This window comes from Ammospiza nelsoni, chromosome 29, assembly GCF_027579445.1.
Source record: "Ammospiza nelsoni isolate bAmmNel1 chromosome 29, bAmmNel1.pri, whole genome shotgun sequence".
NCBI classification, from domain to species: Eukaryota; Metazoa; Chordata; class Aves; order Passeriformes; family Passerellidae; genus Ammospiza; species Ammospiza nelsoni.
The window spans coordinates 4646466-4666840 of NC_080661.1; the positions used below are offsets into that span (position 1 = coordinate 4646466).

Here is a 20375-nt window from a genome sequence, read left to right on the forward strand (position 1 = left end):
CTTCTTATAATTTTAAAATTGGCCTTCAATTGAATTTTATTTCTTTTCATTTTATTTCTTTTCATTTGATTTCTTTTCATTTCTTTTAATTTAATTTACTTTCATTTCATGTAACTTAATTAATTTAATTTATTTAATTATTTTTTTGTCCATTCTTTTGTCCTTTGACATCCACACCGTCAGTGCCAACCATTAATCACTCATTAATTGGCTAATTGATACTTAATAGTTCATTATTTTTGTCATTTTTCTATAACTTTTTGTGCACTTTTTGTCCATTTTTTGTTCAATATTTGTCATTTTTTGGTCATTTTCTCTAAAATTTTTGTCCATTTTTTTGTCATTTTTCTGTAATTTTTCCCCATTTCTTTGGGTCATTTTTGTCCATTTTTCGTCCATTTTTCGTCCATTTTTTCCATAATTTTTACCCATTTCTTTGGGTCATTTTTGTCCATTTTTTGGTCATTTTTTCTATAATTTTTACCCTTTTCTTTGGGTCATTTTTGTCCATTTTTCGTCCATTTTTTCCATAATTTTTACCCATTTTTCGTCCATTTCTTCTATAATTTTTACCCTTTTCTTTGGGTCATTTTTGTCCATTTTTCATCCATTTTTCCATAATTTTTACCCATTTTTCCTCCATTTTTTCTATAATTTTTACCCATTTCTTGGGGTCATTTTTGTCCATTTTTCGTCCATTTTTCCATAATTTTTACCCATTTCTTTGGGTCATTTTTGTCCATTTATTGGTCATTTTTCTATAATTTTTACCCATTTCTTTGGGTCATTTTTGTCCATTTTTCATCCATTTTTTCCATATTTTTTACCCATTTCTTTGGGTCATTTTTGTCCATTTTTTGGTCATTTTTTCTATAATTTTTACCCTTTTCTTTGGGTCATTTTTGTCCATTTTTCATCCATTTTTTCCATAATTTTTACCCATTTTTCCTCCATTTTTTCTATAATTTTTACCCATTTTTCGTCCATTTTTTCCATAATTTTTACCCATTTCTTTGGGTCATTTTTGTCCATTTTTCATCCATTTTTTCTATAATTTTTCCCCATTTCTTTGGGTCATTTTTGTCCATTTTTCATCCATTTTTTCCATAATTTTTACCCATTTTTCCTCCATTTTTTCTATAATTTTTACCCATTTCTTTGGGTCATTTTTGTCCATTTTTGTCCATTTTTCGTCCATTTTTCCTCCATTTTTTCCATAATTTTTACCCATTTCTTTGGGTCATTTTTGTCCATTTTTCATCCATTTTTTCCATAATTTTTACCCATTTTTCCTCCATTTTTTCCATAATTTTTACCCATTTTTCCTCCATTTTTTCCATAATTTTTACCCATTTCTTTGGGTCATTTTTGTCCATTTTTTGTCCATTTTTCGTCCATTTTTCCTCCATTTCTCCTCCATTTCTCCTCCATTTTTCGTCCATTTTTCCTCCTTTTTTCTGTAATTTCCCCTCGATTCTCCCCCCACATCTCTAATTACGAATCAATTAAAATTTGCTAATTGAAATATTCCTAATTGACTAATAATTTTGTGATTCCCAGGACTCGGAGGTCGGCGTCCGGCGGCAGTTCCGGAACTTTCCGGCGCCTTTTTGTCCATTTTCTCTCCATTTTTTGGTCAAATTTTTCTCATTTTTTGGTCATTTTCTCTAAATTTTTTGTCAATTTTTGGTCATTTTTTCCATAATTTTTACCCATTTCTTTGGGTCATTTTTGTCCATTTTTCCTCCATTTTTTCCATAATTTTTACCCATTTTTCCTCCATTTTTTCTATAATTTTTACCCATTTTTCCTCCATTTTTTCCATAATTTTTACCCATTTCTTTGGGTCATTTTTGTCCATTTTTCATCCATTTTTTCTATAATTTTTACCCATTTCTTTGGGTCATTTTTGTCCATTTTTCATCCATTTTTCCATAATTTTTACCCATTTTTCCTCCATTTTTTCTGTAATTTTTCCCCATTTCTTTGGGTCATTTTTGTCCATTTTTCATCCATTTTTTCCATAATTTTTACCCATTTTTCCTCCATTTTTTCTATAATTTTTACCCATTTTTCGTCCATTTTTTCCATAATTTTTACCCATTTCTTTGGGTCATTTTTGTCCATTTTTCATCCATTTTTTCTATAATTTTTCCCCATTTCTTTGGGTCATTTTTGTCCATTTTTCATCCATTTTTTCCATAATTTTTACCCATTTTTCCTCCATTTTTTCCATAATTTTTACCCATTTCTTTGGGTCATTTTTGTCCATTTTTGTCCATTTTTTGTCCATTTTTCGTCCATTTTTCCTCCATTTCTCCTCCATTTCTCCTCCATTTTTCGTCCATTTTTCCTCCTTTTTTTTTGTAATTTCCCCTCGATTCTCCCCCCACATCTCTAATTATAACTAAATTAAAACTTGCTAATTGAAATATTCCTAATTAACTAATAATTTTGTGATTCCCAGGACTCGGAGGTCGGCGTCCGGCGGCAGTTCCGGAACTTTCCGGCGCCTTTTTGTCCATTTTCTCTCCATTTTTTTGGTCAAATTTTTCTCATTTTTCCCAATTTTGATCAAATTTTTGTCATTTTTCTATAAATTTTTGTCCATTTTTTGTTCAATATTTGTCATTTTTTGGTCATTTTCTCTAAAATTTTTGTCCATTTTTTGTCCATTTTTTCCATAATTTTTACCCATTTCTTTGGTTCATTTTTGTCCATTTTTCATCCATTTTTTCCATAATTTTTACCCATTTTTCGTCCATTTCTTCTATAATTTTTACCCTTTTCTTTGGGTCATTTTTGTCCATTTTTCATCCATTTTTTCCATATTTTTTACCCATTTCTTTGGGTCATTTTTGTCCATTTTTTGGTCATTTTTTCTATAATTTTTACCCTTTTCTTTGGGTCATTTTTGTCCATTTTTCGTCCATTTTTCGTCCATTTTTTCCATAATTTTTGTCCATTTTTCGTCCATTTTTTCTATAATTTTTCCCCATTTCTTTGGGTCATTTTTGTCCATTTTTCGTCCATTTTTTCCATAATTTTTACCCATTTTTCCTCCATTTTTTCCATAATTTTTACCCATTTTTCCTCCATTTTTTCCATAATTTTTCCCCATTTCTTTGGGTCATTTTTGTCCATTTTTCATCCATTTTTTCTATAATTTTTACCCATTTTTCCTCCATTTTTTCCATAATTTTTACCCTTTTCTTTGGGTCATTTTTGTCCATTTTTTGTCCATTTTTCATCCATTTTTCCTCCATTTCTCCTCCATTTCTCCTCCATTTTTCCTCCATTTTTCCTCCTTTTTTCTCTAATTTCCCCTCGATTCTCCCCCCACATCTCTAATTATAACTCAATTAAAACTTGCTAATTGAAATATTCCTAATTAACTAATAATTTTGTGATTCCCAGGACTCGGAGGTCGGCGTCCGGCGGCAGTTCCGGAACTTTCCGGCGCCTCTTTCTCCATTTTCTCTCCATTTTTTGGTCAAATTTTTCTCATTTTTTGGTCATTTTCTCTAAATTTTTTGTCCATTTTTTGGTCATTTTTTCTATAATTTTTACCCGTTTCTTTGGGTCATTTTTGTCCATTTTTTGTCCATTTTTCGTCCATTTTTTCCATAATTTTTGTCCATTTTTTGGTCATTTTTCCATAATTTTTACCCATTTTTCGTCCATTTTTTCCATAATTTTTACCCATTTCTTTGGGTCATTTTGGTCCATTTTTCGTCCATTTTTTGTCCATTTTTCATCATTTTTTCTCTAATTTCCCCTCGATTTTGACCCCCCCATCTCTAATTATGACTAAATTAAAATTTGCTAATTGAAATATTCCTAATTAACTAATAATTTTGTGATTCCCAGGACTCGGAGGTCGGCGTCCGGCGGCAGTTCCGGAACTTTCCGGCGCCCCTGGGTCACATCAACGTCCACGTCCGCGGCGGCCTCATCGTCCCCCAGCAGCTCCCGGCCAACAACACCTCCTTCAGGTCCAACATTTCTTAAAATTTCCTTAATTTTCCGTGGTTTCGGTCCAAAAATGGAAATATTTTGAATTTTCGTGCGTTTGAAGGCAAAAAAAATGGGGAAAATCCGATTGATTTTGGGGTTTTTAGGTCAAAAAATTGAATTTTTTCCCTTTTTTTTTGACGTTCAAGCGCAGAAAAATTGAAATTATTTCAGTTTATTTGATTTGCAGGTAAAAAATGGAAATAATTTGAATTTTTGTGCGTTTGAAGGGCAAAAAAATTGGGGAAAATTCGATTTATTTTGGGGTTTTTAGGTCAAAAAATTGAATTTTTTCCCTTTTTTTTTTGATGTTCAAGCGCATAAAAATTCAAATTATTTCCATTTTTTACCTCCAAACCCCCAAATAAATTGAAATAAATTCAATTTTTGTGCATTTGAAGGGCAAAAAAAAGGGAAAAAATTCAATTTTTTGACCTAAAAACGCCAAAATAAATCGAATTTTTCCCAATTTTTTTTGCCTTCAAATGCACAAAAATTGAAATTATTTCAGTTTATTTGGGGGTTTGGAGGTAAAAAATGGAAATAATTTCAATTTTCGTGCGTTTGAAGGCAAAAAAAATGGGGAAAATCCGATTGATTTTGGGGTTTTTAGGTCAAAAAATTGAATTTTTTCCCTTTTTTTTTGATGTTCAAGCGCATAAAAATTCAAAATATTCCCATTTTTTACCTGCAAACCCCAAATAAATTGGAAAAATTTCAATTTTTTTGCGTTTGAAGGGCAAAAAAATTGGGGAAAATTCAATTTTTTGACCTAAAAACCCCAAAATAAATCGAATTTTCCCCAATTTTTTTGCCCTTCAAATGCACAAAAATTGAAATTATTTCAGTTTATTTGGGGTTTGCAGGTAAAAAATGGAAATATTTTGAATTTTCGTGCGCTTGAAGGCAAAAAAAAAGGGGAAAATCCGATTGATTTTGGCGTTTTTAGGTCAAAAAATTGAATTTTTTCCCTTTTTTTTTGATGTTCAAGCGCATAAAAATTCAAATTATTTCCATTTTTTACCTCCAAACCCCCAAATAAATTGAAATAAATTCAATTTTTGTGCATTTGAAGGTCAAAAAAAAGGGAAAAAATTCAATTTTTTGACCTAAAAACGCCAAAATAAATCGAATTTTTCCCCAATTTTTTTGCCTTCAAACGCACAAAAATTGAAATTATTTCAGTTTATTTGGGGTTTGCAGGTAAAAAATGGAAATAATTTGAATTTTCGTGCGCTTGAAGGCAAAAAAAATGGGGAAAATCCGATTGATTTTGGGGTTTTTAGGTCAAAAAATTGAATTTTTTCCCTTTTTTTTGACCTAAAAACGCACAAAAATTCAAAATATTCCCATTTTTTACCTGCAAACCCCCAAATAAATGGAAATATTTTGAATTTTTGTGCGTTTTCTGGTGGCGGGGTTATGTGTGTAAATACATTATTGTGGATAATTTATAGAACATTTATTTTATATCGAATTTTACATTTCAAGTTTTCATTCATATTTAATTATGTAATGACCAACAACACCTGCTTCAGGGAAAAAATAAAATAAAATAAATTTTAAATTATTTTGGGGGTTTTTTTAGGTCCAAAAATGGAAATATTTTGAATTTTCGTGCGTTTGAAGGCAAAAAAAATGGGGAAAATGTGATTGATTTTGGGGTTTTTAGGTCAAAAAATTGAATTTTTTCCCGTTTTTTTTGCCCTTCAAATGCACAAAAATTCAAATTATTTCAGTTTATTTGGGGGTTTGGAGGTAAAAAATGGAAATATTTTGAATTTTCGTGCGCTTGAAGGCAAAAAAAATGGGGAAAATCCGATTGATTTTGGGGTTTTTAGGTCAAAAAATTGAATTTTTTCCCTTTTTTTTGACCTAAAAACGCACAAAAATTCAAATTATTCCCATTTTTTACCTGCAAACCCCAAATAAATTGGAAAAATTTCAATTTTTTTGCGTTTGAAGGGCAAAAAAAATGGGGGAAATCCGATTGATTTTGGGGTTTTTAGGTCAAAAAATTGAATTTTTTCCCATTTTTTTTGACCGAATTCCCCAATTAATCCCCAATAACCTCCCAGTAATCCCTCAGACATCCCCCAATAATTCCCTAATAATTCCCTAATAATCCCCTAATTAATCCCCCAATAATTCCCTAATAATTCCCTAATAATCCCCTAATTAATCCCCCAATAATTCCACAATATTTCCCTAATAATCCCCTAATTAATCCCCCAATAATTCCCTAATAATTCCCTAATAATCCCCTAATTAATCCCCCAATAATCCCCTAATAATTCCCTAATAATCCCCTAATTAATCCCCCAATAATTCCCTAATAATTCCCTAATAATCCCCAATAATTCCACAATATTCCCCTAATAATCCCCTAATTAATCCCCCAATAATTCCACAATATTCCCCTAATAATCCCCTAATTAATCCCCCAATAATTCCCTAATAATTCCCTAATAATCCCCTAATTAATCCCCCAATAATTCCACAATATTTCCCTAATAATCCCCTAATTAATCGCCCAACAATTCCCTAATAAGTCCCAATAACCCTCCAATAATTCCCTAATAATTCCGCAATAATTCTCCAATAATCCCCCAATATTTCCCCATTAATCCCCATAAATTCTCCAGTAACCCTCCAATAATTCCCTAATAATCCTCTAATAATTCTCCATTAATTTTCTAATAATTCCCTCAAAAGTCCCCCAATAACTCCCCAATTAAACCCCAATAATTCCCTAATAATTCCCTAATAATTCCCTAATAACCTCCCAGTAATCTCTCAAACATCCCCCAATAATTCCACAATATTTCCCTAATAATCCCCTAATTAATCGCCCAACAATTCCCTAATAATTCCCTAATAATCCCCAATAATCCTCCAATAATTCCCTAATAATTCCGCAATAATTCTCCAATAATCCCCCAATATTTCCCCATAAATTCTCCAGTAACCCTCCAATAATTCCCTAATAATCCTCTAATAATTCTCCATTAATTTTCTAATAATTCCCTCAAAAGTCCCCCAATAATTCCCTAATTAAACCCCATTAATTCCCTAATAATTTCCCTAATAATTCCCCAATAACCTCCCAGTAATCCCTCAAACATCCCCCAATAATTCCACAATATTTCCCTAATAATCCCCTAATTAATCGCCCAACAATTCCCTAATAATTCCCTAATAATCCCCAATAATCCTCCAATAATTCCCTAATAGCCCCTAATAATTCCACAATAATCCCCCAATATTTCCCCATAAATTCTCCAGTAACCCTCCAATAATTCCCTAATAATCCTCTAATAATTCTCCATTAATTTTCTAATAATTCCCTCAAAAGTTCCCCAATAATTCCCCAATTAAACCCCAATAATTCCCTAATAATTCCCTAATAATTCTCCATTACTTTTCTAATAATTCCCTGAAAAGTCCCCCAATAATTCCCCAATTAAACCCCAATAATTCCCTAATAATTCCCAATAATCCTCCAATAATTCCCTAATAGCCCCCAATAATTCCTTAATTATCCCCCAATATTTCCCCATTAATCCCCATAAATTCTCCGGTAACCCTCCAATAATTCCCTAATAATCCTCTAATAATTCTCCATTAATTTTCTAATAATTCCCTCAAAAGTCCCCCAATAATTCCCCAATTAATCCCCATTAATTCCCTAATAATTCCCTAATAATTCCCTAATAACCTCCCAGTAATCTCTCAAACATCCCCCAATAATTCCACAATATTTCCCTAATAATCCCCTAATTAATCGCCCAACAATTCCCTAATAATTCCCTAATAATCCCCAATAATCCTCCAATAATTCCCTAATAATTCCGCACTAATTCTCCAATAATCCCCCAATATTTCCCCATAAATTCTCCAGTAACCCTCCAATAATTCCCTAATAATCCCCTAATAATTCTCCATTAATTTTCTAATAATTCCCTCAAAAGTTCCCCAATAATTCCCCAATTAAACCCCAACAATTCCCTAATAATTCCCCTAATAATCCCCTAATAATTCCCTAATAATGCCAATTTTGGTTGCAGCCGGCGGCAGCCGCTGCTCCTGACCGTGGCCCTGAACGACTCCCAGGAGGCCTCGGGGATTCTCTACTGGGACGACGGCGTTGGAATCGGTCATCCTCATTTGCATAATTAATTAATACACCATCAATAATTAATTCATCAAGTTGTTCATTAATTTCATCATTAATTTGAATTTTGGGGGATTTTTGGTTGTTCGGTGAATGAACTGAAAATGAGCAGTGAAGGGGTCGCGGTACATTAAAAAATATAACAGGGAAATTATATGCAAAATATATGCAAATTAAGCGAATTAAATATCAAATGAAGTGAGATTAGGGGGATGATATTACGGGTATGGGAATGTAAATTATATGCAAATTGCATACAAATTAGGAGATTTAAAATTCCAAGTAAATGAAAATTAAGTGAAATTAAGGGGAACGAAATTATGGGTATTGGAATGCAAATTATATGCAAATTGCACGCAATGTTGGAGAATGAAAATTCGAGTTAAGTGAAAATTGAGTGCATTCAAATTATATGCAAATTAGGTGCAATTTTGGAGAACTAAAATTGAATTAAATATCAAATGAAGCGAAATTAGGGGGATGATATTACAGGTATCGGAATGTAAATTATATGCAAATTGCATACAAATTAGGATATTTAAAATTCGAAGTAAATGAAAATTAAGTGAAATTAAGGGGAATTCAATTATGGGTATTGGAATGCAAATTATATGCAAATTACATGCAATGTTGGAGAATGAAAATTCGAGTTAAGTGAAAACTGAGTGCATTCAAATTATATGCAAATTAGGTGCAATTTTGGAGAACTAAAATTGAATTAAATATCAAATGAAGTGAAATTAGGGGGATGATATTACTGGTATCGGAAAGTAAATTATATGCAAATTACATAAAAATTAGGAGATTTAAAATTCAAAGAAAATGAAAATTAAGTGAAATTGGAGAATTAAAATTCAAGTTAAGTGAAAATTGAGTGCATTCAAATTATATGCAAATTAGGTGCAATTTTGGAGAATTAAAATTGAATTAAATATCAAATGAAGCAAAATTAGGGGGATGATATTACAGGTATCGGAATGTAAATTATATGCAAATTGCATACAAATTAGGATATTTAAAATTCGAAGTAAATGAAAATTAAGTGAAATTAAGGGGAATGAAATTATGGGTGTTGGAATGCAAATCATATGCAAATTACACGAAATGTTGGAGAATTAAAATTCAAGTTAAGTGAAAATTGAGTGCATTCAAATTATATGCAAATTAGGTGCAATTTTGGAGAATTAAAATTGAATTAAATATCAAGTTAAGTGAAATTAGGGGGATGATATTACGAGTATCGGAATGTAAATTATATGCAAATTACATACAAATTAGGAGATTTAAAATTCAAAGTAAATGAAAATTAAGTGAAATTAAGGGGAATGAAATTATGGGTATTGGAATGCAAATTATATGCAAATTACATGCAATGTTGGAGAATGAAAATTCAAGTTAAGTGAAAATTGAGTGCATTCAAATTATATGCAAATTAGGTGCAATGTTGGAGAATGAAAATTCAAGTTAAGTGAAAATTGAGTGCATTCAAATTATATGCAAATTAGGTGCAATTTTGGAGAATTAAAATTCAAGTTAAGTGAAAATTAAGTGAATTCAAAGGGAGTGAAAGTACGGGTATTTGAATGCATATTGTATTCAAATTACATGCAAATTAGGAGAATGAAATCACGGGTATTGAAATGCAAATCGCATGCAAATCGCATGCAAATTAGGTGACTTAAAATTAAAATTAAAATCAAATTAAGTGAATTTAAGGGGAATGAAATTACGGGTATTGAAATGCAAATCACATGCAAATTTGAATTTAATTTTGCCATCTCAGATTTTTATTTTTAATTTTACAATGTATTGATTTTAATTTAAATTTTAATTTATGCATAATTAAAATTCTAATTTCAATTTTGGTCTTGATTCCATTTTCTATTATTGATATTGATATTGATATTGATGTTTATATTGATATTTATATTTATATTTACTTAATCATAACTAAAAATTATAACTTTGAATTTAATGTTGCCATCTCAGATTTTTATTTTTAATTTTACTATATATTAATTTTTATTTAAATTTTAATTTATGCATACTTAAAAATTCTAATTTCAATTTTGGTCTTGATTCCATTTTCTATTATTGATATTGATATTGATATTGATATTGATATTGATATTGATATTGATTTTTATATTGATATTGATATTGATATTGATATTGATATTGATATTTATATTTATATTTATATTTATATTTATATTTACTTAATCATAACAAAAATTATAACTTTGAATTTAATGTTGCCATCTCAGATTTTTATTTTTAAATTTACTATATATTAATTTTTATTTAAATTTTAATTTATGCATAATTAAAAATTCTAATTTCAATTTTGGTCTTGATTCCATTTTCTATTATTGATATTGATATTGATATTGATATTGATTTTTATATTGATATTGATATTGATATTGATATTGATATTTATATTTATATTTATATTTATATTTATAATTATATTTATATTTATATTTATATTTATATTTATATTTATATTTACTTAATCATAACTAAAAATTATAACTTTGAATTTAATGTTGCCATCTCAGATTTTTATTTTTAATTTTACTATATATTAATTTTTATTTAAATTTTAATTTATGCATACTTAAAAATTCTAATTTCAATTTTGGTCTTGATTCCATTTTCTATTATTGATATTGATATTGATATTGACATTGATATTGATATTGATATTGATATTGATATTGATTTTTATATTGATATTGATATTGATATTGATATTGATATTGATATTTATATTGATATTTACTTAATCATAACAAAAATTATAACTTTGAATTTAATGTTGCCATCTCAGATTTTTATTTTTAATTTTACTATATATTAATTTTTATTTAAATTTTAATTTATGCATAATTAAAAATTCTAATTTCAATTTTGGTCTTGATTCCATTTTCTATTATTGATATTGATATTGATATTGATATTGATATTGATTTTTATATTGATATTGATATTGATATTGATATTGATATTGATATTGATATTTATATTTATATTTATATTTATATTTACTTAATCATAACAAAAATTATAACTTTGAATTTAATTTTGCCATCTCAGATTTTTATTTTTAATTTTACTATATATTAATTTTTATTTAAATTTTAATTTATGCATACTTAAAAATTCTGATTTCAATTTTGGTCTTGATTCCATTTTCTATTATTGATATTGATATTGATATTGATATTGATTTTTATATTGATATTGATATTGATATTGATATTGATATTGATATTTATATTTATATTTATATTTATATTTATATTTATATTTATATTTACATTTATATTTATATTTACTTAATCATAACAAAAATTATAACTTTGAATTTAATTTTGCCATCTCAGATTTTTATTTTTAATTTTACTATATATTAATTTTTATTTAAATTTTAATTTATGCATAATTAAAAATTCTAATTTCAATTTTGGTCTTGATTCCATTTTCTATAATTTCTATTAATATTAATATTAGTATTATTAATATTAATATTTTCTGCTCTGCAGACACGTACGAGAAGGGCGAGTACCTGCTGATGTCGTTCACCGCCCGCTCTGTGAGTCCCAACCCAAATATTTTTTAATAATTTTTATTTTAAATTTCTTTTTACATATTTTTCATCTACGTAAAATATTTTTATTTTTAAAAGTATTTTTATATTTATATATACAGTTTTATGTATTTTTAATATATATTTAAATGTATATATTTTATATTTTAAAGCTTTTAATCCTATTTTATTCCTTTTTAATCCTGGTTCAAGAAATAATTAATACTAAATAATAAATCATAAATGAATGACAAATAATAAATAAATATTAAATAATAAATGGTAAAATAAGAAGTAAAACATAAATAATGATCTATTTATAATATAAATTTTTGTTCTTTACCATTTATATTTATATATTTACATCATTATATGAATAATTTATGCAAATTTATATTATAAATTACAAATTGTGAAACATAAATTATTACATATAAAATTTATGTTATTTAGTATAGATGTTATTTATTAGCATTTACATTTATATTTTTATATTTATTTGTATTTATATCTTTACATTTATATTTTTTACATATAATTGGAATTTATATAATAAATGTATAGAAATATTAATATAAATGTATAGAAATAATAATATAGATTAATAATATTATATTTAATATATAAATTTATACAATATATATTATATGTAATACATAAAAGAATTTTATAAATGTTACTGATATACTTTTATACTATTTTAATATATAAATTTATACAATATATAATATATATTATATGTAATACATAAAAGAATTTTATAAATGTTACATATATACTTTTATACGATTTTAATATATAATTTTATAAAATATATAATATTTATTATATGTAATATATGAAAAAATTTTATAAATGTTACATATATACTTTTATAATAATTTAATATATAAATTTATACAATATATAATATATATTATATCTAATACATAAAAATTTTTTATAAATGTTACTTTTATACTTTTATACTATTTTTATATATAAATTTATACAATATATAATATATATTATATGTAATACATAAAAAAATTTATATATGTTACTGATATACTTTTATACTATTTTAATATATAAATTTATACAATATATAATATATATTATATCTAATACATAAAAAAATTTTATAAATGTTACTGATATACTTTTATACTATTTTAATATATAAATTTATACAATATAATATATATATGTAATACATAAAAAATTTTTATATGTTACTTATATTCTTTTATACTATTTTAATATATAAATTTATACAATATATAATATATATTATATGTAATACATAAAAAAAATTTATAAATATTACTTATATACTTTTATACTATTTTAATATATAAATTTATACAATATATAATATATATTATATCTAATACATAAAAAATTTATAAATGTTACTGATATACTTTTATACTATTTTAATATATAAATTTATACAATATATAATATATATTATATCTAATACATAAAAATTTTTTATAAATGTTACTTTTATACTTTTATACTATTTTTATATATAAATTTATACAATATATAATATATATTATATGTAATACATAAAAAATTTTATATATGTTACTGATATACTTTTATACTATTTTAATATATAAATTTATACAATATATAATATATATTATATCTAATACATAAAAAAATTTTATAAATGTTACTTATATACTTTTATACTATTTTAATATATAAATTTATACAATATAATATATATATGTAATACATAAAAAATTTTTATATGTTACTTATATTCTTTTATACTATTTTAATATATAAATTTATACAATATATAATATATATTATATGTAATACATAAAAAAATTTTATAAATATTACTTATATACTTTTATACTATTTTAATATATAAATTTATACAATATATAATATATATTATATCTAATACATAAAAAATTTATAAATGTTACTGATATACTTTTATACTATTTTAATATATAAATTTATACAATATATAATATATATTATATCTAATACATAAAAATTTTTTATAAATGTTACTTTTATACTTTTATACTATTTTTATATATAAATTTATACAATATATAATATATATTATATCTAATACATAAAAATTTTTTATAAATGTTACTTTTATACTTTTATACTATTTTTATAAATAAATTTATACAATATATAATATATATTATACGTAATACATAAAAAAATTTATATATGTTACTGATATACTTTTATACTATTTCAATATATAAATTTATACAATATATAATATATATTATATCTAATACATAAAAAAATTTTATAAATGTTACTGATATACTTTTATACTATTTTAATATATAAATTTATACAATATAATATATATATGTAATACATAAAAAAATTTTATATGTTACTTATATTCTTTTATACTATTTTAATATATAAATTTATACAATATATAATATATATTATATGTAATACATAAAAAAATTTTATAAATATTACTTATATACTTTTATACTATTTTAATATATAAATTTATACAATATATAATATATATTATATCTAATACATAAAAAATTTATAAATATTACTGATATACTTTTATACTATTTTAATATATAAATTTATACAATATATAATATATATTATATCTAATACATAAAAATTTTTTATAAATGTTACTTTTATACTTTTATACTATTGTAATATATAAATTTATACAATATATAATATATATTATACATAATACATAAAAAAAATTTATATATGTTACTGATATACTTTTATACTATTTTAATATATAAATTTATACAATATATAATATATATTATATGTAATACATAAAAAAATATTATCGATGTTACTCATATATTTTTATACTATTTAAATATATAAATTTTTACAATATATATATTATATCTAATACATAAAAAATTTTTATAAATGTTACTGATATACTTTTATACTAATTTAATATATAAATTTATACAATATATAATATATATTATATCTAATACATAAAAAAATTTTATAAATGTTACTTATATACTTTTATACTATTGTAATATATAAATTTATACAATATATAATATATATTATATGTAATACATAAAAGAATTTTATAAATGTTACATATATACTTTTATACTATTTTAATATATAAATTTATACAATATATAATATATATTATATCTAATACATAAAAAAATTTTATAAATGTTACTTATATACTTTTATACTATTTTAATATATAAATTTATACAATATAATATATATATGTAATACATAAAAAATTTTTATATGTTACTTATATTCTTTTATACTATTTTAATATATAAATTTATACAATATATAATATATATTATATGTAATACATAAAAAAATTTTATAAATATTACTTATATACTTTTATACTATTGTAATATATAAATTTATACAATATATAATATATATTATATGTAATACATAAAAGAATTTTATAAATGTTACATATATACTTTTATACTATTTTAATATATAAATTTATACAATATAATATATATATGTAATACATAAAAAAATTTATATATGTTACTGATATACTTTTATACTATTTTAATATATGAATTTATACAATATATAATATATATTATATCTAATACATAAAAAATTTTTATAAATGTTACTGATATACTTTTATACTATTTTAATATATAAATTTATACAATATATAATATATATTATATGTAATACATAAAAAAATTTTATAAATATTACTTATATACTTTTATACTATTTTAATATATAAATTTATACAATATATAATATATATTATATCTAATACATAAAAGAATTTTATCAATGTTACTTATATACTTTTATACTATTTTAATATATAAATTTATACAATATATAATATATATTATATGTAATACATAAAAAATTTTATATATGTTACTGATATACTTTTATACTATTTTAATATATAAATTTATACAATATATAATATATATTATATGTAATACATAAAAAAATTTTATCGATGTTACTCATATATTTTTATACTATTTAAATATATAAATTTTTACAATATATATATTATATCTAATACATTAAAAATTTTTATAAATGTTACTGATATACTTTTATACTAATTTAATATATAAATTTATACAATATAATATATATATTATATCTAATACTAATACATAAAAAAATTTTATAAATGTTATTGATATACTTTAATACTATTTTAATATATAAATTTATACAATATATAATATATATTATATCTAATACATAAAATTTTATAAATGTTACTGATATGCTTTTATACTATTTTAATATATGAATTTATACAATATATAATATATATTATATCTAATACATAAATTTATAAATGTTACTTTTGTACTTTTATACTATTTTAATATATAAATTTATACAATATATAATTATATTATATATATTTGATAATTAAATATTAATTATAATATAATACATATATTTATATAATATAAATATATAATATAAATATATAAATATATAAATATATAAATATATATAAATATATAATATAATTATATATTATATATAATAATTATATATACAATATATAACATTTATAATACTATTTTTCCTTTATTTAATCCAAATTTTATCCACTTAAAAAGAAAAAAATCATTTCAAAATGGGAATTTTTGCCCATTTTAGGAAAATCACCAATTTTTTTCCTTTTCCCCCCAGAACCTTCTGGAACTTCGAGTCCTCCACGGTGGCTACGAGGACCCGAATTCGCTGAAATTCACCGAAATTAAAATTTTGGGCTTTTCCGGAAATGTTGGGGAGGTGACGGTGACACAAAACTCCGCCCCCGTCCCCATCGCACCAATCATCGAGCACGACCCCCAAAAAAAGGTGAATTTTGGAAATTTTGGGCAATTTGGGATTTTAGGCAATTAAAAATCTGAATTATTAGGAAATAATATGAAAGAATGACCCAAATTTGCTGAAATTCACAAAAATTAAAATTTTGTGGGGTCACGTGACTCTGCCCTTGTCTCCTGTTCGGTCGCCATTGAGCACGAACAGAAAAAAAGGTGAATTTTGGAAATTTTGGGCAATTTGGGATTTTAGGCAATGAAAAATCTGAATTATTAAGAAATAATATGAAAGAATGACCCAAATTTGCTGAAATTCATAAAAATTAAAATTTTGGGGGTCACGTGACTCTGCCCCTGTCTCCTGTTCGGTCGCCATCGAGCACGAACAGAAAAAAGGTGAATTTTGGAAATTTTGGGCAATTTTGGGTTTGGGGGGAATTTGGGGTTTTTGGAGAATCAATAAATGGAATTATTAGTTAATAATATGAATCATTACATAAATTTAAAAAATATATGTATATTAATTTCATATAGATACAATTATGTATAAGTATTTTTGTATATATAATGGAATTGTATTATACATTTTTAATGTAATGTTAGATAATATAATGATTATATAATTATATAATTGTATAAAACATATTATTGGCATGTATTATTGTAATTTATTATAATATACAGTAATTATTATATTACATTATGTTGTATTATATTATATTATATTATATTATATTATATTATATTATATTATATTACATTACATTACATTATATTACATTACATTATATTACATTATATTATATTACATTATATTATATTATACCATTACAGTAATGTTAATTATGATAAGTATATATTATATATATATTATTTTAGATAGAATTGTTTATAATATAAAGTTAAATAGTATAATTACAATATATATCATTACATAATTATATGTATATTATATCATTATAACATACATTGTATTATAATATAATATTATCTACCATAATATAATATAATATAATATAATATAATATAATATAATATAATATAATATAATATAATGCAATATAATGTTTCAATTGTATATAGAAGTATTTATATTAGAATGTTAGGTAATGTAATTATAATATAATTATATACATTATAATATACTCGAGATAAAATTTAAATATATAATAAAGTTCTTTTATAATTGTGTATATATGGAATTACATAACAACATTATGATTATATTACATTACAATAAAAATATATTATATTATATTATATTATATTATATTATATTATATTATATTATATTATATTATATTATATTATATTATATTATGTTACATTACATTACATTACAATACATTATATTATATTGTGTTACATTACATTGCATTGCATTATATTATATTAGTTAGAATCATATAACATACATATAATTAGGTAATTATATATATTTTTTAATTACAGTGTTTAACTTTGTATTAAAAATACTTACGTTTAAAATTATATCATTTACATAGTCTACATTTAAACTCGTAATATTATTAATACCATATAACATAATATAATACTATATTATATTATGTTATGTTATATTATATTATATTATGTTATATTATATTTCATTATGTAATACAATGTAATATAATATAATATAATATAATATAATATAATATAATATAATACAATATAATACAATATAATACAATATAATATAACATAATATAATGTAATATAACGTAATATAATGTAATGTAATGTAATGTAATATAATATAGTGTAATATAATATAATATAATATAATATAATATAATATAATATAATATAATACAATATAATAATACAATTGCATTTCTATTAAAATGCTCAATAATGTAATTATATCTGTATAATTATATATTTTTATATAATCATATTTATGCTATATTGACCTTATACTATGCTATATCTTTAATTATATGTTTTTATTTATATAATTACACATTTAATATATAACTGTAATATAAAATATATAATAATTATTCATATATAAGTATGTAATTGTAATTTTAATGCAATTTTATTACATTACAATGTATTATACATTATAATATGCCGTTATATTTATAATAATTATTATTTTAATTTTAAGAATATCTTTTGCCTTATTATAGAAATATATTACATTATATTGTATTGTATTGTATTATATTATATTATATTATATTATATTATATTATATTATATTATATTATATTGTGTTGTATTGTATTATACTACATTATATTATATTATATTATATTATATTATATTATATTATATTACATTACATTACATTACATTACATTACATTACATTATATTGTATTATATTATATTATATTATATTATATTATATTATATTATATTATATTATATTGTGTTGTATTGTATTATACTACATTATATTATATTATATTATATTACATTACATTACATTACATTACATTACATTACATTATATTATATTATATTATATTATATTATATTATATTATATTATATTATATTTCATTGTATTAATTTTTGTAATATTTATGAATTTTGTCCATTATTTCCCTTTATTTTATATATTTTATTTATTTTTATTTCCCCAAGGTTCTGAAGATGACCCAGCTGCAGCTGGAGCTGGGCAGGAACTACACCCTGAAATGGGGCTAAAAACCCCAAAATTGGGATTTCCACCCTTTAAAATATCTTTAAATAATGAAATAACTTAAATTTAGTAATGATTAAAATATTAACTTCTTATTTTAAATTTAATTAAATTTTTGTTGTAAATAAATTATTATAAATATGTATAAGTACGTGTACTATATACTTATTATAAATTCAATTATATATTATTTACTTAAATCTTAAATTAATTTTTTACCTATTTGTTTCTCCAGCTCCTTAAAATAATTTTTAATAATTCAATAACTTAAATTTAGTAATGATAAAATATTATTAACTTCCTATTATAAGTTTAATTGAATTTTTATCATAAATAAGTTAATATAAATATGTATAAATACGTGTACTATATACATATTATAAATTCAATTATTATATATTATTTATCTAGATTATAAATTATTAAATAAAATTTTTTAACCTATCAAATAAATATTAAACTACTTTTAAAAATTTTATTTAACCAGCATAAATTTATTTATAATTACATTTTATGTATTGCAAGGAAGTTTAATTAGTATAAATAAAGTTATTATAATTCAAATTATTACGATACTATTTAATTAAATGGGAGGGCAATGGGAGCCCTCCCAGTTTGTCCCAGTCCCTCCCAGTCCCTCCCAGTCCATCCCAGTTTGCTCCCAGTCCATCCCAGTCCATCCCAGTCCCTCCCAGTCCCTCCCAGTCCCTCCCAGTTCCATCCCAGTTCCTCCCAGTCCATCCCAGTCCCTCCCAGTCCCTCCCAGTTCCATCCCAGTCGCTCCCAGTTTTTACCAGTCTCTTCCAGTCCATCCCAGTCCATCCCAGTCCATCCCAGTCCATCCCAGTTTGTCCCAGTCCCTCCCAGCTTGCCCCAGTCCCTCCCAGTCCATCCCAGTCCCTCCCAGTCCATCCCAGTCCATCCCAGTCCCTCCCAGTCCATCCCAGTCCATCCCAGTTTTTCCCAGTCCCTCCCAGTTCGTCCCAGTCCATCCCAGTCCATCCCAGTCCATCCCAGTTCCATCCCAGTTTTTCCCAGTCCATCCCAGTCCCTCCCAGTCCATCCCAGTCCATCCCAGTCCCTCCCAGTCCATCCCAGTCCAT

The 20375-nt window shown here is 23.2% G+C and overlaps 1 protein-coding gene across 1 annotated transcript in view; it reads left to right on the forward strand.

Annotated features, from left to right (window-relative positions):
• LOC132085228 (maltase-glucoamylase-like) overlaps nucleotides 1–19277 on the forward strand; it is a 156398-nt gene extending 137121 nt beyond the window's left edge. Inside the window, 5 exon segments of the mRNA XM_059490594.1 lie at nucleotides 3871–3995; nucleotides 8082–8170; nucleotides 11740–11789; nucleotides 16479–16649; nucleotides 19215–19277. Coding sequence (XP_059346577.1) covers nucleotides 3871–3995; nucleotides 8082–8170; nucleotides 11740–11789; nucleotides 16479–16649; nucleotides 19215–19277 — 498 coding nt within the window.
• Nucleotides 19278–20375: the final 1098 nt, after the last annotated feature.